This window comes from Manacus vitellinus, unplaced genomic scaffold, assembly GCF_001715985.3.
Source record: "Manacus vitellinus isolate BGI_N305 unplaced genomic scaffold, ASM171598v3 scaffold_46_pilon, whole genome shotgun sequence".
Taxonomy (NCBI): domain Eukaryota; kingdom Metazoa; phylum Chordata; class Aves; order Passeriformes; family Pipridae; genus Manacus; species Manacus vitellinus.
Window position 1 is genome coordinate 3,715,154 of NW_021940578.1, and position 24,817 is coordinate 3,739,970.

At 47.2% G+C, this 24,817-nt stretch overlaps 2 protein-coding genes across 2 annotated transcripts in view; both read left to right on the forward strand.

The window, feature by feature from the left end:
- Window positions 1-8,540, forward strand: part of LOC103762073 (somatostatin-2) — a 12,769-nt gene extending 4,229 nt beyond the window's left edge. Inside the window, exon 3 of the mRNA XM_029962395.1 lies at window positions 8,475-8,540. Coding sequence (XP_029818255.1) covers window positions 8,475-8,540 — 66 coding nt within the window. The remainder of the gene's footprint in view (window positions 1-8,474) is intronic.
- On the forward strand, window positions 1-18,629 carry MASP2 (mannan binding lectin serine peptidase 2). Its single transcript, XM_018079395.2, has 7 exons — window positions 1-72; window positions 8,475-8,568; window positions 12,741-12,884; window positions 15,176-15,395; window positions 16,380-16,557; window positions 16,825-16,956; window positions 18,422-18,629. Exons 2-7 carry the CDS (start codon window positions 8,540-8,542, stop codon window positions 18,433-18,435), a joined length of 717 nt encoding a protein of 238 aa, XP_017934884.1. The 5' UTR covers window positions 1-72; window positions 8,475-8,539; the 3' UTR covers window positions 18,436-18,629.
- Window positions 18,630-24,817: the final 6,188 nt, after the last annotated feature.

A 24,817-nucleotide genomic window follows, 5' to 3' on the forward strand; every position in this document is an offset into this window, starting at 1 on the left:
CCTCTCAGCGGGAGCAGGGTCACAGCCATCCCTAAAGCTGCTGCAGCTGCCCCTCAGCCTCTGAGGGACCAGGTGAGTGTGCGGTGAGGTGCTGGGCAGCCAGGGCTGTGCCCCATGGGGAGGTTCCTCAGTGCCAGCCCTGGTCAGGATAAGGTGCCATGCCATGATGGAGAGAGACTGGTTTGGTCCCACTGTAGCTCCCTGTGCTCCTTCCCGTGCTATCTGTAACTGGGGATGGCTGGGTGAAGCACACAGACAGTGCTGTGCAGGTGTGGGCTGCAGGGGCAGTGCCTGGGGGTGCTGTGGAGGGGGAGACATGCCCAGAGCCTGGCCCAGTTCTGGTTTGCCAGAGCAGTTCCTGGGGTGCTTTCGGGCTGAAATAATGAAATCAAGGGGCTGTGATCCCAGGTCAAACAGCTCTGACTCTGCTCTGGTTCTCTTAAGGTTTCTCCGTGTCTTCTCATCTTGCTTAAAAACAATCAAAAACCACCTGGGTTCTCTTTCTTACCTTCTTGAGTGCTATTTAGCAGGGCCTGTACTTTTATTTCTTTGGGCTTGCTGAGGAGCTTCTTGAACCTTATTTTTAGAACTGACCGGTAGTGGAGAGCTGTGGACAGTAGTTCATGTTTGAGTTCACAGGTATTTCCCTCTGTAGAAGGCTGCTGAGTCCTTGATCTCATATGCTGGCAAAAAAGAAAAAAAAAGGTATGAAATTCAGTTGCCCTGTCTGCTTTAATCCTTAGCATTAACAAGTTGAATTTCAGAGATCTCTTATATTGCTGGCAATGGCCACACAAAATAATAGACTTAAGCGTTACTGAGCCCGTCCCCAAGACCTGATGAGAGCTCAAGGTAGATATTTGTAATGCCTTCCTTTTGAGCCTTTACATTCTGTTTGAGGACACCGGTGACCACGAGGTCGCTCATCTCAACAGCAGCGTTTTGGATTAATCAGCAGCCAGCCTGTTTTCTGACAGCTGAGGTAACGCTGCCCCTCTCTCCCAGTAATGAGTGACACCACAGCTCCAGCACCTCCACGGGCTGGCTGCTGCCACTCTCCTCACACTGCATTTGCACTGTGTCGTTTGCCACAGAAATTTCTGGCCGCGTTGTCTCCGGCTTGCAGGAGGGGTTAGAGCCCTGTGGCTTGTTTTATTTTTCACTCCATAATGAAAAATAAGATCCTTGCTGGGGGAACTCGGTGACTCGGTATATGGGTAATGGGATATGGAGCTTCCCAGCTGTGTTGCCTGAAGCACCCAGCTAGGATGGAGGAGACCTGGTTTTGTGCCTTGTGTTACTGCTGGCATTTACATTTCATCACTACCTCCCTTTCAATACCTCAGTTTCCTTGTCCTTAAAATGAGGTGAAAGCTCTCTACATCTACGTATCTTAGGAAAAATTATAAAAAGAGGCAAGTGCTGTATAAGAGCCAATTATAACCATTACTATTACTAAGACCTGTGTAGCAGTATGTGACCAACCGGGATGCAAACACCTTAGAAGTGTTCTCATAGGAATTACCTTATTATCCACCATTAAAATTGGTCTGTGATCAGAGTGCTCCAGACAACGTGTAGCGAAAACGAGAAACCCCAGAGCACACGGACACAGGGATTGCCCCTGGCAGAGCCTGCCTGTTCAGGAAGCCGTGTGCTGTGTTATTTAGTGGTTCCTGGAGGAGAGAGGAGTCTGGCTGCTCTCAGGGCTGGAAGTAAATTTGGAAGTTGAGGTGCTCTTTCATCCCCACAGATGGTTCCTGCTAAGGCAGGCTGAGGCGCTGGCTGAGCACCAAGGGGAAGTGTGAGTCGCCAGCGCACGTGCTGTGGCCAGGGGCCAGCACAGCTCCTTCCTTTCATCAGCTGAAATCAGTGTTTGACTTGGATTGGACGGGGCAGTTTCTTTGGTAAGTCGACATGCTGAGGCTGAAGCGATGTGAGGTCCTGCCCGATGACTTGTGTTAGGGAGTGTGGCAGGAGAAATCAGCTTCACTGGGAGGAGCTTATTAAATATGTGTCATATCTGGCCATTTTCTGTTTGCATTTTCACAAACAAATTGTGAGCCTTCTAATGGCATATGTCAGGTAGACGGCAGTGAGAGCAGGCTATTTCTCTTATAGATGCAGTAGCTGATGTACTTTAAAGTCTTGTCACAGCTCAGAATAATGTGTGTCTGTATGAGCAAGTGCAAAATACCTATGAGATTTTTAAAAACGTGAAAAAGACACATGAAAAAGTAAAAAATATGTCAGAAGGCAAGCTTTTAAAGTCAGCTAGCACATACAGTGCTGACCTCACCTAATCCAACTAGTCCAGTGGTATTCACTGTATTTATTTTTTTTTTAATGTTTTTAACCTCAAGGTAGCTCATGCTTATGCATCAACTGCACACAAGTGAATAAATTATCATGGGGACAAGTTCAGCTGTGAACCTACAGCATATTCAGTACCCAGGGGTGACTCTGTGGCTGCATATCCTATTCCTTGGTATATATGAAGTAGTCCAAGGTAGCTTATACCTTGGTGAGAACAGAGGAAATCTCATTTACTCCGAGATCAAAGCACATGCATATGTGGACAGATATGTGGATGACAGAGGAACTAGGAAGGTGTTTATTTGAAATTTAGTGCCCTCCATGGTGACTTGTTTGTACGTGCTTTTATGGTGAAGATCTCGCTTTAATACACCGGGTGCGTTTTCGGCTTCAGACGAAGGAGAGGGTTGCAGTCTGACCAGACTTACAAAGATCCTGTCAGTCTGCAGGTAGCCACAAATGGAGTTAAATTTAGTGGGAGCTGCCTGTCTGGTGGTCCTGTGCCTGTCAGTCTCAAGCAACGCGTGGCCTGCGAGGCACCTTTGGCGTTGATTACAGCTACAGAAAATTGAAGTTAAACCTGGTACTGCAGGGAGAATGAGGCATAAGGCTGCACAGGGTGTCTTTTGTCTTATGTTGTTATTATATTTGGCTCTGCTCAGAAACACTGAACGTGTGTTTGAAAAGCAGTCAGCCCATTTATTTAAAAGAAAATCTGTTTCTGAGGTCGATGGCATATGAGCAGTTAGATGCAAACTGGGGAAGAGTAACTGAGTTTGCACTAAAGGGGAATTTTTTTTCCAGTGTAGAGGGAATTCTGCTCTTGCTCTTGGTCATAGATTAATGTAGTGGCTCGCAGAATGTGTTCCTATGGGATGTTTGTTTTTGACAACATCCATCTGAGAAGCTGGTGGTTTAGATAACAACAAACTTTACAACATTCCTTTGACACAGAAGTGCTACTTTTATTTATCTTTCCTGGTGGTTTGGTCTGGGAGATTTGCCTTATGCCTTGATCTAAGAGACATTGCTTTGTATCTTGTTTTAACTATGATGCCACATTTACCCCTGCCCATGGCTCTTCTGACCTTCCTTCCACGTGGGGTTTTGTTGAGTGGAAGAATAACACAGGTGGTCAAATAAGGCATTTGTTCCCTCCTTGTTACTCTCTGTAAATAGTTAGTTCAGTGACCTTGTTCTCTGAGCTCTGAAAGCCTCTCTTACCTGTGAAGTGGGCTTTGAAAATTTAACTTCAGTCACTTCTCTGAGCTCCTGCTTTCACAAAGCCCTCAGCAGCAGCAGGCTGTAAATGCCTTTTATATTCCATGAAAACTGCTCGGTGAAAGTTTCTGTTACCTTGACCATTCATTTGCGCCGTAGCTTCATGTAAGAATGTGCAACACAGGAAATCCTGAGTACAAATGACTTGGTGAACTGGGAGGATGTCTGGCACAGTGGATTTTTCCTGTCTTTGCTGAACCCTGAAGGAACTTGCGGGGATTTGAGAGGAAGATTTCAGGGATTGAGGAGGAGTTGCTGGAGCACTGCAGTTTTTGTAGGCTAGGTCAGAAGGACAGGCAGGGTGTTATGTGTTGTGCTTTTTGGTGACACTGTGGTGTAAAGGTCTGTGTGCTGTGAGATGGGAAATTGGAAGGTGCTCTCTACTGCATCAACAAGGATTTAAGAGATGTAGCTTTTCCTCAGGGATTCAGAAGGAATTATGGTCAGAGTTACCACTAAGGCAGTAGATGAAGTGCAGGGAGGTAAAAATCAGTTATCCAGAGACACACAGCAAACTGGGACCTGTCAGCATAAGGAGAATCTTCAGAATGAAGATTCTGGCAGAGCATTACTGCAGAATATCTATTGTGGGTAAAGTTGCTTTTTATTCCATAATAATCTGTCAGCCTTTAGAGCAGGGAATATTTGAGAGTCAGGGGACCTGTGTCATGTAAGTGAGACAGGAGCTAATGGAGAACAGCTCACTGCTGTTGATCAGCTGCTGTGAGTAAGCCCTTGCAGAAGCCTGGGAATACAAGCAGAGGCTGTAGGAGCTGCCAGCCTGTATCCCAGAGCCTGAGGAACAGCTGTACCCCATGCAAAGGGAGAGCAGGAGCTACCTGTGCTGAGCCTGGGAGCCTTCTTGTAACAGGCGTGTCTGATCCATGTGTTCCCCTTTGCTAAGTCCAGCACCTCTGGAGCTGACTGAGCTCTCACTTTCAGATTTGTGTTTCATTTTGCAGACAGGGGAGGGAGGTGCCAGATGAAAAAAAGCCAGCATTTCAGTCCCTTAAGGCAGGAGCTTTGGAAAGAAAAGCCAACATATCAGCCCCTTAAGATAGGAGCTTTGGAGAGAGCTGTTTGAATCCAGATTCAAACCTTCCAGCATGTCTGCTTCCCACTTGTTAACATTATGTAGGGCTCATAGAAAGCCTCAGAGGAAGCGTCTGGGAGGTGAAGGAAATGTGAACAATTCAAATCCATGTCTTCCACCTCCCCAGAGAGTGTCTCAGCCCTGAGTGGTTGGCTGGGCTGGATGAGGCTTGTTGTCTAGAAGGACAGAGTGCACAGGGGAATAAGCTGTGCCAGAGGAGAGAGCATACTGTTTCCCTGGGCTCAGGGCATTCAGCTGGGAATGAGGAATTTCTGTTCTAGCAGTACCTTTGGGACCTGGAGGACTCTTGTTTTAAACCAATTAACATTTAGTGTAAAACAAAAAACAAATAACAAGCAATTTTAACAGCTGGGACCTTGTTGAATTTGGCTTGAGGTCAGGCCTACTTCCTATTGTAAGGCTGCTGGTTAGGAAACTGCTGTTAAAAATGTCTTCAGTTTTACTAGGCTGTGCTTGGCTGGTGTGTTTTAGTCTCTTCTTGACAGCCATTGAAGAAGCCAATGATTTATGGCTGTGGAAAGCTGCCCACTCCTGGCTTGTACATTCCGGAAATTGTCCAGGAGATGTTTGGTCCCTCAGATGATGGTTTTAGAGTCCATCACTTAAGACACATTTGGTCACTGTTGGATAGAGGGGAGAGTCTTCAGATCTGGTTGTTTTCAGTGTGACTTTTTTATGTATTTGAACAAGAGCAGATTATCCAGCTAGCACTGGGTATATTGGTCTGTATTAGTTAATGAACCAGACATGGGCAGCAGCTTAATTAATAGAGAAAGGAAGAGTATTTCTATATAATAGAGAAAGGGAGACATAACATTTTACACAGAGCTTTTAATTCTTCCAATCAGGACAAGGCTCTGTGCAGGGAGCCCCTTGCTCAGAGTGAAACCCAGAGGTCAGGATATGTCTCCATGGAAGCCTTTTCTTTGCTCCTGAGAGCTCTGTCCCTGGCCACGTGCTGCCAATCCAGTCAGAGTCCAATCAGTCCCATGGTGAGAGGTGCCCTGCCAGGAGCTGAGGTGCAGGTGTACACACAGGGAGCTGCAGCTGCCTAAAAACCTGGATTTACACTTTAGGAGCCCAGAGCTGTGGGGAGCAAACAGCAGGCCTTGTGCTCTGAAGTGCTGGCTCACAAAGAGTGCTCATCTTCGTCCCTGAACTGATGAATTTACCCACTGCTGGGAGCCAGTGGGCTGGAAAGTGCCTTTTGATTGCTCTTCCTAAAGGATAACTGAACCCTGTCCAGTGCTGGAAGGCAGCTGGTCATTCCATGGGGCAGAGAGGGCTAGAAGCAGAACAACTGAGAAGAAATGCCACTGGTGGCTTTTTGCTCCATTCCAGAATAAAAATGGGAAGCAAGCAGGAGGGTAGGGACCACAGTCCAGGAAGTCTCTCTCTTGTGGCACAAGATGTGGCTATGTCCCAGTTCTGCCCCTGGTTCTGGGTGTGTGCCCCTCTGAGCAGTCATAGCCCCCAGCAGTGCTCAGGGTGATGTGCCACGCACAGCCCCTCGTTGTCAGCTCCAGTGTCAGCTGTGGGATCTGGGCAGGCACAGAGACAGGCTAATATGTTCCCTGTTCTGTAAGCCCTGCTCTGACAGCTGGTCAGCTCTGGCTGCAGGGCTTCACAGCCTCTGAATGGCAGCCCATAAATCAGAGCTGGCACTGAAAAGAGGAATTGTAATGAGGGCTGAGAGACTCAAGGAGAATTGTTTTCCTGAGTCCCATCCCATTTTCACACATACACATACAGACACTTGCCCTGTCCCTCAGAAACACTTAACTAGGCTTCACCTCTCTAAGAAGATGGACTGCCTGGTAAATGAGATGTCATGGGCAAACGCTGCCCTTGCATTAAGGGGATTATTTCCAAATTATTTGAAGAGGCTTAGCACGAGGGCAGAAACCATAAATAACAAGGAACACTTCGGAAAGTTGGAGGTGGCTTCATGAGCCCTTGAACTTCCCAGGGCAGAGATGAAGAATGGAGAGTCCTGCTGGAAAGTGACCCCTGATTCCTGTGCCCACTGCACAGTGCCCTCAGTCATGTGTTCTCACATGTGGCTGTGGAGGCTTCTGCTGTGTCTGCACAAGGCTCTCATAATAACAAAGGAGTTGTTTAATTTATTATTATTATGTGTTGTAGGAGGCAGTGCAGTCCTTCAGCTGAGGCTGGTTCAGCAGCCTGTCAGGCCTTCTTTTAACAGGTCTGCCCCAAAAAATGCTGCTTCTCATGCTGCAGATCTTTCAGTATGAGCAGAAGAGGTGAGATGGGAGAGGAGGAAAGTGAGAGCATGTCAAGACCATCAGCAGAACAGGGCACTGGTGTATAGACTTGCAGATCCAGCTGAACTGAAAGTTGGCATCTTTGAATTCCTCACCTGTCTGAAGATTGCAGTGTATTAGGGGGGAATATTACAGTGATACAAGAATAAAAAGCTCCCAGTCTTTGGAGACTTTCTTAAATGAAAATATGTTTCAAAGCGAAAAACCATTTGGTCCATCTGTGTCCCATTACTGAGCTGGGGCCATCATCCATTTTCATTAGCCAGGGCCTGAGCATGGGGGTGGGGACAGAGGCCCAGGCAGCTGCCCTGGACACCAGGCTAAGATGCACCATATGGAAAAGCCTAATGTATGTTAACAGGCATCAGAGCCCAAAATTGAAAGAGTAATGGCTCATCCACACACAGGAGCCTCAGCGAGAGAAACTCAGCACCAATCTGTCAGCTGCAATTCTGGGTCATTACAGGGCTGCTGAGCACAGGCCAACAGACAAGTTGGAGTAATCTGACTTCAGCAAGAGCAATTCCCCCAGCTGTGTGAGCACTCTGGCTCAGTTCCCTCCTTGCTAACATACATCAAACAAAGCATCTTCCTTTCCTCGGAGATTCTTCCCACTGGGCCTCGGGGGATTCCAGCCAAACATTTAAATTACATGTGATGATCTTTTAATTTGCTGGCTCTGTGTTGCTCTTACCACGTCAGATGAACACATGCCATAGCAAGGCTGTTTCCCTTTTGCCTGCCCCACACAGGTGTATTGAAATATCTTCACTTTGACCCCCCCAGAGTTTCTTCTTTTGGTTTTAAGGGGGCTCAGATCTTAGCTGAGGGCATTGCCATGCAGGCTGGAATGGGGTTAGATCCATTTTGTATCCTTGTACAAAATTAACTCTGCATGTAGCCAAATCATTTTGTTTGCCTTTCCAGTGGAGCTGAGCATTGCTGGGGCAAAGTAAGAGCCTGAAGCTGATGGCTGGTGGAAGTCACTGGCAGTTACTATGGCTGGGTCAATTTAGGACATACTTTCATAGACTCTGTGCCTAATTTTAAATTAGAGGGCTACATGAATATGCCAAGTCTCCCTTTGCTTGCCAGCAGGCCCAGTGCCTCCAGGGCACGTCAGCAGTTTCCAGTAGGCTTTTTCTGCACACAGCTTTGAGGCTCAACAAGTGGTGGACCTGCTGGTAGTAAATACAAACAGGTGGCAGTGTGTCCAACAGGTGTGAAAGAGTCACATTTGTAATCACCTGTGTGCAGCAGTCAGGTAACTCCTTAATCCAGGCAGTATTTGAGTGCCAACACCTGAGCATTCAGTTTTGTGCAGCCAGGTTATAGCTCTGCCTATCTCTGAATTGCAGATTTTTCTGAGTCAGAATACAGTGCTGTGTTGGCACGAGCTCACCTCTCCTTTGTGAGGCTTCTGCTTAATTGGGTTTTGTTGAAAACTCTATTTAAAAGCTCTTGTTTTCTTTTTGCAGATTCCCTCTATTGTTCAAGCTTTAGTCATGACTTCTGGCGAAGCTTTGGCACTGTGGATTTCATAATGCTGAAAAGTGAGGAGAAGGAAGCCAGGTAAGTGTCTCACTCATTTAAAAGACAGAATTAAATTTCTCTGTGAAACAATAGCACCCTCACCTCAAATCCAGGTGTTTGACATGGCCCAAAACAAAGGGACACAGGATCAAATGGTGTTTTGGAGGTTATGGCTTTATGAAGATTTCTGTGAGGGAAGCAAAGTCAAGCAGAGAAGCTGAGGAGTAAAATGTTCATTCAGGGTGCAACTCTTGCCCTGCATTTTGATAGGCTTGGGGGTTTGTTTTTCCCCTCTAGGGTGAGAAACAAGAGCTTCAGGGTGGAATTTTGTGGAAAATGAGCTTACATCTTGACTGAAAGACAGTGGTTTGGTTTGAACACTTCCAGTTCTTTTCTGCAAGAATAGATTTGACATTTCTGCCTTAAAAATAAGATTGATAAAGCCAGTCTTTGTTACTTCTAGAAAACCTCTAAAAGATACCTAGTACCTAGAAGGTATCCCTAATTTCTCCTCCAAAGAGAGAACAGTCAGAGATCCCAGACTTCTTTGAAGGGGGAGCAATTTGAAATAGTTGAGAAAAGCAATTTTTTTTTCTTTGAAGTGGTCAGCAAAAGTTTGGCTCAGCTGGTTGCTTGGTAGGTTTGTTTCTTACTCCTGGAGTGCTACAGGCATTTTAATATCCAGGTTCTGATTGATGGGACTGTGGGCTCTAACACGCCTTCAATCTATTTTCTCCAAGGCAGGAATGAGGTTGTGTGTATTCAGTGAGGGATTTAGCCAGAGGGAAGATTTGTCCATTCCAGTGTATCACACCAACTCTTTAATGTCTGAGCAGTAGCTCTTATTTTGGGAATGCTTTGGGCTGGCTTTACTGTTTGTCCAGATTAGCGAGGTAATAGCCTATTTGTTACGAAAAAATTCAGGTTATGGACAATTGCAGAGGAGGCTGTTGCAAGTGGGTTTAATGAATTTGCCAGTCCTGATGCTGTCCAAGCCTATTTTTCAGCACATTTCTCAGCTTCTCCCTCTTCCTGAGCAGAGAGGGAGCCTCAGGAATTTACTGTCTCCTGCAGTCTCAGCAAGTTGTCCAGGAGGAGAGTACAGTTCTTCATGGTGTTAATTAATGCACATACATGTAGAGGAAGAGCAGTCATGAAAGAAGGAACAAATGGAAGGGAGGTGGAAATAGAGACAAGCAGCCAAGCTCTGACTTCCAAAGGCAGACCTTGTGCTCTCAGCTGAGAGCACCTTGTGTGCTGTGGTTTGGGGTGGAAGATGAGGTCCAGGTTCCCCTTTTTTGAAAACCCAGGGTTTCGTCCCAATGTAGTGGTGGTTGCTGTGCTCTGCAGGGTCTTGTTCTGCAGACAGGGAAAGGTTTAAGCCTTGTTTAACAGAGGATATGAGTGGAGGATTACATGAGAACTCCAGCAGGAGATGGATATGGTTCTGCCAAACTTGCTTTGCAGTTCTCCCCTGACAGTGAATGGGTTTGGAGAGAAGCTACTGCTCAAGTGGATCCTCTTGCTGGGGACTGTGCTGGAGGGAATGCACGTGCTAAGAGCTGTTTCCAAGCTGGCAAGTGACTTTCCAGGCCTTCCAGTCATCCTGGCAGGTGTGTAACCCCAAACCACTCTCTCTAAATGAGACTGTGGTTCCTGGGTGGATGTTCTGGGAGCTGAAAAGTCTCCTAATTGCTCTGCAGGGCCAAGCTGCTTGCTGAATGAGGCTACAACAGGTTCAAGGAAGGCTTTTCATTACCCTCACTCTATTCACAGCTGGGAGTTCCTGATGGGCTTATCCTTGGCTGGCCTTTGGTACAGAGATTTGTCATATTTTTCTTTCTTCTCACTTTCCTTCCCTGCTTTGAGACCTCATGTTGGACAAGAGATACATGCTGGACATGTGATTCATCCACCCCCTTTGTCCCTCTTGGCTGTTTGGAGGCAGGTTTACCCAGGGAAAATGTGTTGGCTGTGCCTGGAACGTGCAGAGCATCTCTGCTTGGAGAGAAGACAGCACTATTTCATAGCTTTGGCTGTAGCTGCATCTGAATTGTAACTAAATCCTCTTCCCAGCACAAGCAGCTGCTCCAGTGAAGTCACAGACTTGGAGCCAGCCCAGCAGACGTAGTGCAGCTACCAAGGGGGTGGGTGGGAGCGAGACAGTAGCTGTGTGAGCTCCTTCATTTCCTGAGAGCCAGGCCAGTGGCACTGGGGGGACAGAGGAAAAGAGTCTGACCTGGGGAGTTCTTGTGCTGCCTTCCCCACGGCAGAGTGGGAGTTTTTTCCAGGAGGAAACAGAGTAGTGTGTTCAGCATCTCTTACTTGTGTCATGCTCTCTTCCCAAGGGAATGAGTGTGTGCAGTGCAGGGATTTGCCCTGGCATTTGTACAGTCACGTGCATAAATACACATCTATCCATGCAGTGGTTGAGATGTGCTGGCAGAGGTGAAAATGATGTGCTGATGGATCCTGCAGCTGTGCAGTTGAACAGAACCTATCCATCATTTTCAGTATGTACACACACATGCTGTATAAATTGTGTGAGCTCTGTGGTGCTCCTGGAGAGGTCATGTTTCCCAGCCTGAGGCCAGTCCCACACAGGTGATGGTGGTCACCCTTGCTTTTGAGAGCTCTGATCATGCCAGAGGAGCAAAACTGTCAACCAGCATCTATACTGCAGAGTTTCTGTTGATCTTCCTGGAAAATCTGAGCTCAGACCTGAGAGGTTTCAGATGAGGATGACGTTGTGGAGTTGCATTGGCTGTCCTTTGGAAGTCTGTCTGTGCAGGGTAAAGAGGCCAAGGCTGGTGGTTTTTTCCCTGCTGGAGAAATGTTCCACAGCACTGTAGCAGCTGGAGTCTGTCTTTGCAAACAGAATATAGAGCAATGAGGTGGCAGCAGACAGCGTGGGAAGGAGGAAAGCCTGCCCTAACTGATGAAAGTGTCTTGCCCCATTGCAGGAGCTTTCCCTGCCTCCTGTTTTTCCCCTGGCAAGATAATTTTTTTCTCTGTTTCACAGCAACCAGGCTCTTCCCCCTGCCCCACTCCATGCTCTGCTTGCTCCGTCTGTGTGCTTGTCTTTTGATGTCAGTCACGCTATTTGATTTGTGCTGAGGAAACAGAACGTCTTTTCCTCTGCTGCATTTGCTTCCCCCTGTCCTCTGAAGCCCTCAGTGCAGGAGGATGGGATTTAGCCATGGAACAACAAGCATCCCAGCAATCTCTCAGGGCTCTGCAGAGGCAGCTGGCGTTTGGGAGAGCAGGGGCAGTGGGGAGCAGCGTCTTCAGGGATCACAGCAAGCAGCTCTTTTGCTCATTTGCTGCCCTGGTTGGTGACGCAGGGACAGCCCTGCTCTGTCAGATGAGTGCACTGTGCTTTTCCTCCGTTCATCACCCAGCCTCTTGCTTTGGCACTGTACCCAGGTTTCAGACCCAGAGGCATGTTCAGGTGCTCACTATGCTGTTCATTATACCTGAAACACCAGCCAGTGACTGCAGTGCTTTCCATGGGACTGCTGCCAGAGTGCAGGAGCTGCCTTTCAAAGACCTGGAGGTGGTTTTGTCCCCTAGCACAAGCTGATTTTTGGAGGCACTGTGTGGTTTTGCATGGTCCATTTGAGAATAGAGCTGTCTGGGACTTTTTGATTAAGTGGAGCTGTATTGATTTCATTTTTACAGGAGCTCACAGTTCCTTACAACTGAAACTTTCTGTAGGAACACAGCTTAGGCAAAACCTACCTCAGGTAATATTTTTGCAGTTTTAGAACTTGAGGTCAGAGGGAAATCTGAACTGAAGGGCTGCCCCATGACTTAGCCTGGATCTCACAGCACTTCGTTGACAGCCCCAGCAGCAAAGCTGCTTTTCAGCCTTCTCATCTTTTCAGTTGGTTCCTGCTGGTGTTTGGTTTTGCAGGGAAAGTGGAGATCCAGTCTCTGGACCTTAGTGGTACCAGCCTAAGGCACTGTGCTGGCTGAGCAGCTCTGCTCTTGCTGGTTTATTCATGTGTCTGACTTTGCTGTCTGCACTCCCTGTTGCCACAGGAGGGATTTGAAACCTTTCCTTGACAGACTTCAGTGTCAAGTAGTAAAAGCATATTCTGGGAGACTGTACAGTGTCTGAGGGAAAGTGTGGGCTCAGACAAGGACTCTCCAGAATCTCTGTGTTATTCCATATTCTTCCATTCCACAGAAGATTTTTTTTTTCCAAGGGAAGTCCTTTCTCTGAACCTTGGCCTGGCGTTTCTGTTGAGAATGCAGCTCACCTTTGTGCTCCCTCAGTCAGCCCTCAGTGTGGAAGGAGACAGGGGCACAAGAAGACAGCTGGTCAGACTTCTCAGGAGGCATCATTCCAGGTAACACCCAAATTTCCTAAAGTGGATCAGTAACTCAGCAAGTCCCAGGGCACTGGAAGCTGCAGTGACATGGATGAAGTGCCCAGCCTTAGGGCTGGCTTAGTCCTGTGCCAAGGGGAGACTGGGGACAAGAGGAGCATCTGTGTGGCCTGAGGTCTGCTGTCACAGCACTCCCAAAACACTGCTGCACCTGCTGATCTGAGCCTGATGGCCTTTGGAGCTGGAAGGGTTCTGGGTGGAGAAACAGGGACAGTGTTTTTGGCGTGGTTCACATCAGGTGCTTCTCCCCAGACCATGCCAGGGGAAAGCTGGTGTGTGCACCAAGCATTCAGCTTCTCAGGCTCCAGGGGTACAGTTTGCTAAGGCAGCTGTCTGGGTCCAGCAACCGCCAGCTGCAGGGGCCTCATCAAGTTCAGGGCTGTGAGAAACCCTTCAGACCTAAGATCAGAGTTGACTCTCTGTGCCTCTGCTACTGAACCCAGCAGGAAGCCTGATGGGGGATGCTTCTGGAAGTATTTTTGCCTGAGGGAATCAGGCAACAGCTCAGTTAGGCACAGATTGATTTTTTTGCAAAATTTTCCTTCTCTTCCCTCGTTTCCAACCAGTTTAAGGTCCACATCTATCTTGTTGATAGAATCATTTTAACAGCTAGTGGGCCATGGGAAAAGCTAATCCCCTCTGGGTTCTTGTCCATTAGCCATGTTTGTAGGTACTGCTACTACACAATTAATTATTTACTGCTACTACTTTCTCCTTCACTTTTATTAAATGGTATTTTCTGTTTGCAGTCTGCTGAATGGTTTGTTTGCCTTAGTTTTTGCTCATGTAATAACTCCTGCTTTCCTGCAGTCTCACTGCCTGGGGTAATGATTTTTTGGCTGCTCAAAAGGTGTCCATTTAATTAAAGGATATCTCTGGATAAGTTTCCTCTCTGTGCAGTGCAGTGGTCTGTTCCCTGCTGCAGACCAGTTTTACCACTCTCTGTCCATTTTTGTCAAGGAAGAGGTGGACCTAAGCTCAGCATTAAGGTATCTGGCTTTTCACCCTCTATAAATTCAGGCCTATCTCCATGTGCACTGGAATAGGAGTTTTGTGGGAAAACTAAGTGCTGACTTGGAAAGAAGCAGCCTGCAAGCAGTGGAATTAATAAAGCTTTATGTCCTATAGGCATTGACTCTTCCAGTCGAATTCCCTGGGCAGTGTGAAATCCCTGTGTGGACCCACAATGTTTAGAAGAAATTTGAGTTATTTTTTTAGTGTGCCCGTTTTACCTTACGGGTGTTCCAGGGTGGGCAGGGTAAAAAGCAACCCATGCATATGAACAAGGCTTGGAGCAGGTTTCAGTCACCACAAGCTTGCACTGGGTTAAAATGTAATGCTGAGAGCTGGAAGACTTTGGCATCTCTGAAACTCGTGTGTGCTGTAGTGTGGTGTCCCTGAGTATTTCTGTGCCATTACACAGAACCACCTAACGAGATTCCTCCCTATTCTAAAATCCTGTGATGTGCCCCATTATTTTGTCCCTAACACCTTCCTGCTCTGGCAACAGAAGGAACTACTCCCAGCACCGTGCTGGTTGCATTAGTAGGATTGTGGATCAGCTGGTTAGAGGGGAAGGAACATTGCCCAGCTCCCCACACTCCCTGTGCAGACACTGTCTGAGCCACCTCCTCCCACTGCCGCCTTCCCGGGGAGCAGCGATACTACAGCTCCCTGCAAGAGCCTGCAGCATTCCCGAGCCAGCCGCTCCATCCCTGCCTGCCTCTCCCCGTCCCTCACTGAAGCCTGAACACGAGCCTGGTTTTTAGTGACTGCTGTTCCCAGAACTCAGCAGGCTGAAGGGGGTGGAAGGGAGATAAACATCAGAGTTCAACATCCAGATAAACACAGCAGAGCACACACAGTAAATACATCCACCCCCAAATGCAAATACAGCAGCAGAGATTCCTTGCCCGGGGCTCAGAGCGGAGCAGGCTCGGACAGGAGAGCAGCACCATGAGGTGAGTGTGGTGGCAGGGCCCTCCCCAGCTCCTCTGGCCACTTGGCTTTGTGCAGGCTCTGGAAGGCAGGAACATGTGTCTCATCTTGTTTAGCTGCTACTAGAGTATGGCTGCACTGATTCCAACCAATTTCTTCCACTGTCAAATGAGAAGGGTGGTGGACATGAAGATTTCAGCTCGTGCTGAAATACCTGATTTGATATCGAGCCTGGCAACTTGGATGTGTGGGTTTGGGCTATGATCTGAGTCAATGCTCACTCTTCCTCTGTTAATCTCTGCTCCTTGACTCAGGCTGTTTGTCTTGCTGGCTGTGCTCTACAGTGGAGCGAAGAGCAGTGTTGTGCCACAGAAAATGTATGGGAGGATCACGTCCCCAAACTTTCCCAATGTCTACCCAAACCACAAGGAGAGAATCTGGAATATTACTGTCCCCAAGGGATATTCTGTCCGTATCTACTTCACCCATTTCAACCTGGAGCTGTCCTACCTGTGTGAATATGATTATGTGAAGGTATGTGTAGGATGGGGTGACATGTAGCAGGCCAAGCTGTTAAAAACTGTGTTTATGTGATCCTGGGCACCTGTAGGACCAGTATAACTCTTGTAAGCACTTGATTCTAGTCTGCTTGTAAAGTTCAGGCTCAGCTGATTTCTAAATGACGTATTTATTGAGGCCCACAGGACAAGAAAGCAGAACTGGGAGACCACAAAATTTAAGTGATGGTCTAAATAAGTTGCTGTCAGCTTGTCTGAACGGGCACTGGCTGTGGTGTCTGCTGGCTAACGTGACAAACAACCTCAGGAAGAACTTGTTTGTGTGGGCCTGATGCACATCCAAGAGGGAGCTGTGTACACAGGGAGTGTGCAAGCCCAGTTTCCATCTGACAGAACCAAACCAGGCTCTTCCCACTTAGAAAGATCTCATTTCCATGGTGTTATATAGCAAGTTGCTCCCATTCCCCAGATCCATGTTGCTCTTCATGTACTTTCCTTTGGGCAGGATGGAGTACTCCTTTCTGGTAGGTCTGTAATACATAGCTCTCTCTCTGCCATGCCCAACATAAACCCCATGTGTCAGAACATTTCTCTTGTATTAAAGATAAATTAAGGACTGAAACTGTAATAGGTGAATCATAGAGCAAGTGAGTCACTCATTTAAAGACACCTTTTACTATACATTTGAATTTGTCAGCATGTGAAACTTTTTCTTTTCACCCCAGTTGCCTCGGGCTTTACCAAGATCTGATTGTCACTGAGAGCACCAAGTTAACAAGAAAGGAAAAAGGGAGACAAAATTATGGGTTTAAATCACAGAGAATGGGGGAAATCTTCTCTTATCTGTCCTTGGATGTAGAGTGATCTCCAGCAGCACATTTTGAGAGCATCCAAACCTCCTTCCTCACACCATTAAACACAAGCTTTCCAAGCCATGGCAGTAGGTTGGGAAGATCAGTGCTCTGTGCTCATCTGGTGGATTTGCCTGTCTGTCTTCCAGCTGAGCTCTGGTGGGAAGACCTTGGCTACACTGTGTGGAAAGGACAGCACAGACACTGAGGAGGCTCCGGGCAACAAGACATACATCTCCATGGACAACCACCTCGTGGTGGTGTTCCGGTCCGACTACTCCAATGAGAAACCATTCACGGGCTTTGAGGCCTTCTATGCTGCTGAAGGTAAGAGATCTTAGATGGAGATAAGATCTTAGATAAGAGAGGTAGATGGAAGAGCCACAGCTGTGGGGGGTTGGTGCTTTGCTGTGTTCTGTGCTGCTCTGTGCTGTGGGTGTGGGGTGGGAGATGTCTCGTTGTACAGAGGCAGGTGCAGAAGGGCACAGCAGCCAAAGGCAAACAGCCCAACCTCTCAAAGCACAGAGCGGCTCAGAATGAGAGAACACATTGTTGAAGGGTGTTGTTTGCCTGATTCTGTGCTTTGCCCATTAGATATTGATGAGTGCAAGCAGCTGTTGGATGGTGAACCCCTCTGCAATCATCACTGTCACAACTACGTGGGGGGCTACTATTGCAGCTGCAGGGTTGGCTACACACTGCATGAAAACAAGAGGACATGCACAGGTGAGCTCTTGATTGATCAGGAGAAACTTCCCTACCTACAACATCCACTTAAATCCAGTCCTGGCTCTAACAGCAAGGTGAAATCTGTGGGGTTTTGCTGTTGTTTTCACTATTCCCTATTCACCTGGTGCAGCTGGAAGGCAGTTCAGGGGGTTGGTCAGGGCTGGGAGCAGAGGCCCTCCTTTGCAGAGTGGCTGTGGGCTAATGGTTGCCATCAGGGACAGCAATTTTGTGTGGCAGTAAAATAGTGCTCTGGCACTTGGTTGTGGTTACTCCTTTCCACTTCTGTTCACCTTTAGGTGGGTTGAATGGGAGAGGCAAGAAACTTGCCTTACACTTACCACAACAGACACTTCCTGTGTTCATGGCTGCCAGTGCAGCCAGTCTTGCAAAACTGAGTACATCTTGTTCCCTGGGCACTGAGATACAGAGTAGTCTGGACCCCAATTAGTAGATGTGTTGGAAAAACTGACAATTGAGTTGTGAAGTCTAATGGAGAAATAGTTTTCTTCCCTGGAAGGCCACAGGCCAAGGAGCAGCACAATCCACATATCACTGACACCAGCTACCACAATCCACTCATTAATGGGAGGCTGACCAGGCATGGATCTCTTGTTCAGAGGGCTCACAGTGTGAGATCTCTCACTGCTGCCCAGCTCTGCTGCTCAGGTCAAACCAGGGGAAAAGATCAGCACCTCAGGATTCCCTGTGCAGTGAAACAGGGGCATACATGGGGTGAGAGGTTCATCCTTTGGGGGTGCAGCTTTACCACCTGGAGCTGAACTCTGTCTGGACAGAACCAGCACACATAATGCTCATAAATACTGTCAGAGGTGGAAGATGGTTTTCTTGAGCTCCCCTGTGCTGAAATACAGAATTGGATCCAGCTTCCAGGGCTTAAGGTTGCCTTGGCATTTGTCTTCCCAACTCCAGCCCATTACATACTCTCTCCAGCCGTGGCTGCCTGGGTCTGATTCAAGATTTGAGCTCCTCATGTCTCCAGTGTATTGGAACAGGCTGTCCTGAAGTGATGGCTTTTAGCACAAGTATATGGATTTACTGGCACTGTAAAGCCTGTCTCTGCCCTTAATGTGAAGGTGCAAACTGGAAAGCTGTGAATAGTCAGCTCTGCACTGACCATTCGTGTGTGCCCAGTTCTGTCCCCCTCCTTGAACAGAGCCTGAGCACAGGGAGCTTCTCAACAATAGCAGAGGGCTGGGCTACCTGGATGGAGGAGTTGGGAATTGAGAATTGGGAATTTCTGTGGTGCAGCTGATGTGCTGGAACCTGCTCACATTTAGAGCCCTTAGATTCAGGGCTGCAGCTGCTCCAGCCACTGGGCTGCAAGGACAAGGTCTCTGCAGACCTCCTTCATGAGATGAGGGCAAACGCTGCCCCTGTGAGTGTTGGGCTCCTGCCTGGGCAGGCTGCTATTGACAGGCTTTTTTTCTCCTTTATTTTCCAGCGTCAGATAATTAAACTTCTCCTCGCTTAGGCAGAGATGGAGACAGATGTTCTGGGAAGAGCTGGTTTCCCTCCCTCCTGACCTGCCTGTTGCAGTCTGCCCAAGGGCTGCAGGCTTCTCTTGTTCCATGACTTGTCTGTTGTGGTTCCTTGCCTTTCAGACCTGCCTCCTGCAGACAATAAAGAGGCTGTTCCTTGTTGAAAGCTGATGGCAGCCTCTGGGGCGTTCATTTTCTCACATTTCCATGTGTCACTTGGGAAAAAAGAAGGTAGATAAGGCAAGAGCTGATAAGAGGGGAGCCAATTGTGAAAGGCCCCTGAGCATCACAGCTAAACATGAAGACTCTTGAATTTCTTGTCCAGCTCTTGTTGCTTGACCTTCCACAGTTCTTAAACTGCAACAAAACCATGACCACACCTTTGTTCCCTGATGGTCCTTTTAGATGCACTCCTGTCTGCACACAGATCTGTAGATTGAAACTTGCTATTCAAAGCCCATTCACTCTCTGGAAAGGTCTGAATTTTTTTTATCCCCATTTTGTGACTTTGGCCATTTCTCCATTGGGAGCCTGGCCTCATGGCTGAAGTGTGTTCTGGTAAGAAAAACTTTGGAGTTCCAGGAGTTTGGTAAAGTCATATGAATGTCACAGGCAGCTGAGGTGCCTTTTCTTCACAGGTGCTCTCCCCATGTAGATGCAACACCAGAAATGCTGTTCTTCAGCTCAATTGCTTGTGGTGTCTCAGTGCCTTTAAGTGCCTCTCCCTGCTCCGCAGTGATCCCCATTTGATGTCCATTTAGGCTGTACCCCCTTTGGGCAGGGACCATCTTCAAACATGCTGGAGAAATGCTGTGTTCTGTACTTGTCAGGGACTAGGGTCCCCCAGCTCTGTGGATGATTATTGCAAGAGTTTAACAAGTCAGAGCTCAGCAGCTCTAAGGGAACTGCTGAAGGTAAGACAAGGCTTTGTTTAAAAGCTTGAGGGATTAAGGAGCATTAGCCAATCAGTATTGCCTTATTTCTGCTATTTAGCAGGAGTTGCTTTTGATTGTTATTTATGAGGCTTGGTTACTCCAGCTGTGGAATAAACAGGGAAGGAACCCTTTTCCAGGTGAGCATGGGAGGAAAGATGAAGTCTTTTAGGTGGGACACGACTCATTTCAGGCCACTGCATTTGCAGGCTTTGATGTTCCCTTGAGCAAATCACTTGGTACCAGCTTTGAATATCCATGAGCAAAATGAGAGGAAACATCCCTGCCCTGACTTACTGGGAACATGCTTAGTAAGTGTCTAGGAGGTGGGTGCTGCAGAGAACAGATCTGGGGGTAGAGTGGCTGTGCAAGCACTACCAAGGCTTACTTGTGCCATGTTTAATCCTGCTCAGAGGCTGTTTCATGGTCACAGTGAATTGTGATCAAAGCAGCCTGAAATTTTGTCATGGATCAGTGACACAATTTATGACCCACCTTTCGTTGGGGCCCTAATGAGAGAATGACAATGGACCTGCAAGTTTTGAGGAGGCCATTTTTCAGGGTTCAAGCCTCTGGCAAACAGCTCACTGTGATCCTAATAAAAATATGGCCTAAGCATAATTGAGCACTCTCAGGACAGCCCTAAAGCTCGGACTGAGCAGTCAAGGGAGAGCATTTCTGCTGGCAGATGTTAAAAAAATCATTTGATCCTTTTTGTGCTGGGTGTTTATGACTTTCTTGCTCACAGAATTATGGAAAAAAATACTACCCTGACAAAGGGAACTCCCAGTGGCCACATCTAGAAGGTATTAGGAGAAAAGTAAGGTCCAGTCTGAGCCTTTTCATCTTCAAGCTGCAGATTCCCTTGGATTAGCAGAGTGTCTTCTGTTGGGTCAGCCAGTTTTGGCTGTTCATGTGAGCACAGGTCAAGAGAGTTTATTGGTGATGATTCACATTTTTCCCAAACTGTATCATGAAAATCTCACATCAACATTAGGGGTTGAATTGAAAGGAGACAGATGTAATGAAGTATGAAAATATATTAGTCTCTGTCTTTCTCCTTTTTCAGTCCTTCAAAACAAGGCCAGTTTTCTGACTTGCTGGGCTCCTGGCAGGGCACTGGTTTGGTTTGAGCTGTAGCAGTGAGTGGGGAGCCCAGCTCTGTGCACAGGCGTGGTGCTGCTCTTTGCTACGTGAACACAGAGCAGCCTCTGCCCCAAAGAGCCTCTGAACCAGCACCTGGGCAGTCAGAGCAGTTCTGGAATGTGCCTTGCCAGAATGGACCCAGGCTGAGGATCCCTGGAGTCCAACCCATGAGCCTGGCCAGCCCCTCACACTTCAGTGGACGATACAGTTCCGTGAGTGTTGTTTAAAGTATCCTTCATGCAGGAGCATGATCCTGGCTTTGTGTCAGGTTTGTGGTTTCCACCCTTTAAATTCATCATGTGTTCCTTTGCCCTCTTATTATTGAGAAGGTAAACAGCTTTCAGGAGCTACAGTGGGTGGTTTTACACACTGTTGTTTTGTGTCTGTGGCATATCTGTGTTATCACACAGTGGGTTTTTCTTCATCCTTTCTCTCTATTACATGTATTTATGCTGAGCTTTAGTCTAATAACATTCCTTTAAACATACTTTCAGCAAAGGATAACATGGATCACCTTGGTAAACAGAAGCCAAGGTGTTGCTGCTTTCTGATTCTGAGGTTCTTGTAAGAAAGGATTTAACCTTACCAACCTGAGTAATCCCTTCTTTGCATGGGAGGTCCCATGCCCAGGGACAAATGGTTTTGTAGGTTATTATGATAAGGATTCTGTTGCACAACTGGAAAAGAATTTGAGATCCTAACTTCCTAATGATTTCAGTAGGGAGTTGGGGGCATAAAGGTAGTTCTCATTATATTGTGACTTGTATGCTTAGGGTAGGAACTCCCACTGTCTTTTCTCACACCTAAGGATTTCATGTTTTCATCCCTATCTTTTCCTATAATTGCCTCCAGACTACTCCTGGAGGGGCTGTGGAGTTGGTGCAGATACTGGCAGCATGAGGAAATTTCAGTTTTAAGAGAAGCAGGGGTTTTTTTGCACTTCCATGGGGGTGAGCATAGATATGCTAGATCTGCATATCAAACAGATTTCAGGGTGTTTCTTAGCCTGGGCTTACAGGAGGTGGAAGGAGGCATTAGAGTGGGATCTTAAAGCCTGGGAGAGGCAATGAATTCTGTGTCTGGAATATTTTAAGCAGCTCAGGAGAGTGTGCTGGAAAATGTGCTTTATTCTTACATAGTCAAATGCTTCTGTAGTTTGAGACAGTCAGTGACATTACAGAAATGTGCATTTAGCTGGGAAGAATGAAGCAGTAATAATTAAGGAAAAAAAACAGTTACTAATAATCCTCTACAAGTGTAGCATGAAAGGAAAAGATTGAATTCCCTTGGTGGCTCAGCTGATCTCTGCTGGTGCAAAGCAGGGTGCTGTAGGGCTGGATTCAGAGGCAGCCAGCACCTCCAGGTGAATTAGTCAAGCTGTCTCCATTTCTTTGGACCAAACAGGATTTATAAATTAGGAGAGCACACAGTTTTAACAGAATAGGCATTTCTAGGTGTTCATTAACTGTTTGTGTATCTGCCAGCTGTGTTTGAAAACCTGTGAGAATGATCTGGAACACTGAGAGGTGCTCAGTCACTGGGGTGATGAAAAGGTTCATGTCAAACAAAAGCAGCTGCTCGTAACTCTCTGGGAAGATGGACAGAGGGAGGGAGATTGTTCTGAAATTACAGCTTGTGCTAAAAGGAATGCTGGTGCCCAAGTGCATCATGACTTGTGTTGGGGTATTTTAGTTGGGCTGAGAGCCACACAAACATACTCCAAAAAGATTATCCTTTTACCTGTTCTTGCTTTCCTTTCCCAGTAAACGCTTGTAATCCAAATATTTACCGTGGCAACAAGTGGGGCTGACACAGAAGCATAGGGTGAAAAGGAGCTTCATTCTCTGAAGTAAAAGAAGCTTAGAACCTTGACTAACAAAATCCATAGTTAGTTAAGGGACAGTAGTTTTCTCATTCACAACTTGGTCACCTTCCATTAAAATGACAACCCTAAACTGTATGATCTGGTTTTGGGCGATAATCTCTAATTAATGCCTGGATAATGGCATTTTTGTTGGTGGAGGTTAGCATGGTGTGTTTGAGGATACAATTCAAAGTCAAACAATTCCCCTCTTACAATTAATTCAGTGTCAGAGTGGTGCAAAAATCTGCCGGTGTTATCAGCCAGTCCAGCATTCCTCATCAATTACAGGATTGCTCATCCAGCTTTTGCAGCACATCATAAAGCCTTTGTTCCCAGCTGATCAAAGCACCACTTCACAGTGATCAGATGCTGTCAACAAGCAGAGATCCTCGGGGCACTTGTGGCTGTTCCTTCTTGCTTCTCTTCAGCAGGGAGCATTTGTGGCTCCAATTGTGCCGGCAAGAGGCACAGCTGGTTTTGCTCAGAGAATACAATTACATTCTAAACGTCTGGCAACAAAGGCATTAAAAAGAAAGGGCTGCATTCAGAGGCTTCTGGAACTGAGGAGCTGATGGCTATCTTACCACTCCACACACTCTGGAGCAGCAGACAAGCTGCAAATTTAACACCTTGGAATGTTTCTGAGGAGCTTCCAGTTATCACCCCTGTATCTGACCTGCAGCCCTGCAGGCTGTTCAAGTGGTGCTTTCCCAGTGTCCTTCCCTGCCCCTCTCCTGAGGCAGGAGTGCTGGATAGTGCTGGTGCCCTGGACCCACCACAACAGATTTGTGGCTCCAGAACTTTCATAAAGGCCTAGACTAGTGTAGAAAATGATCCTCCTCCTTTACCTGGCATGGCTGAACTGAGGTAATACAACTACGATCATTTTCTGTTGTTTGTTTTTTCCCAGCCCACTGTCAGAGTCTCCTTTCTACTGAGAGAATTGGAGAAATCCCTGGCCCTGACTGTCCAACACCTGATCTCAGCTCCTGCAGCTACAGGATCCAGATAGAAGAGGCTTCCTGATCCTGCTGCAATTCGTGGAGACCTTTAATGTGGAGACACACCCAGGACTGCTGTGCCCCTGTGATGTCCTTAAGGTAAGGTGAGGTTTAATGCATTTCATCACAGCTTTTATGAGGCAGGCCCAGCTTTTTTACCACATCTTCTTCAGCCCATGTTTCACCATGTGTTCATTTCTTCTTCTTGCTTCAGTTTTGTGACTTTGGGGTTTTTTTCCTCTCAACACCTCTTTTGGAAAATTCACTAAAGCCATCAAATTAGATTTCATCCCAATCTCTGCCCTGTTCCCAGAACTTCCTACTGGAAAGGCCTGAATAGTGACCAAACACTGGGGCTTTGAAACAGTGGTTTCATGGGTTGTTTTCAGTAGTGTGCCTACCAACCAAGTGGCTGCCAGGGAACTTAATTCTGAAGTAAAGTTCTGAGAGAAGCCCAGAATTGCAGCTGATCTTACAGTTCAACTTGGATCCAGGCATATGACTATTTTAGAGACCAATTTTCCCAGCTTGTCAAGAGTTACAAGGTATGTGTTGAGACAACAGCCACCCTGGGCTGGTCCTGTCGGTGCAGGTCACTGCTCCCCTTTGGTGGGAGTCAGTCGCAGTTTTAACTTTAATTCTCAGTAATTGTAAATCTGTATCCACGAGTGTGAAAGTGCAGAGGAAGGGCAGAGAAAGGGTGTGCTCTCCCCGAAGAGCCCTTGGCAGTAACAAATGGGCTCCAAGGGAGCGCTGTGCTCCGTGCCCCGCTGCAGGTCCGTGTGCCGCAGTGCTGAAGCACCACCCCATGGTCACAGCGCACCAGTGCAAGCCCGGCCTGTCCTGGTGACGACTGTGCTCTCTGGTGACATGAGATATCACTACTCGACACGGGTGAACCTTGTCAGCCCTCCTGGACTCCATTTCCCGGGGATTAAACAAGCAGGTGCCCTTTCTCATCAGCGTGCTGTAATTAGAGGTGTGTTCAGCACACTGGGTTTGTCAGCAACTGACCTTTGACACCCTCCCTGAAGAATTGCTCCTGTACATGCCTGTGTGTCCATCCACCCTTGCTGCTGCTCAGAGATTTGCTTCTAATTACGTTGGAAGAAAAGGATGATTTTACAAAAGATTTCACCAGATCAACGTAGCGAGATTTTTTGATGTTCTTCTGTTTGTTACTCATCTCTCCAGGGAAGTTAAAACAGGAATACATGGTCATTCCTGCTGAAAGCTGCATTTCACACATACTCCTTAGTAACTGAACTGAGCTTCCCAGCAGGCAGTTTTGGAAGGTGTATGCTTATGGAACTTTAAAATCACGGGTAGGTGATGGTGGTTTGGGGAGGCAGAGTCTTAACTCAGCAGTTACTTTCTAGGCTGTCTGATTTGACAGCTGCACTGTTTATGTAGAAA

Coding starts and splice junctions, on each gene's coding strand:
- MASP2 (XM_018079395.2), top strand. CDS start 8,540: ATGCTGAAAAGTGAGGAGAAGGAAGCCAG. Junction 8,569..12,740: donor AGTGAGGAGAAGGAAGCCAG/GTAAGTGTCTCA, acceptor TTTTTTTCCAAG/GGAAGTCCTTTCTCTGAACC. Junction 16,558..16,824: donor GGCCTTCTATGCTGCTGAAG/GTAAGAGATCTT, acceptor TTTGCCCATTAG/ATATTGATGAGTGCAAGCAG.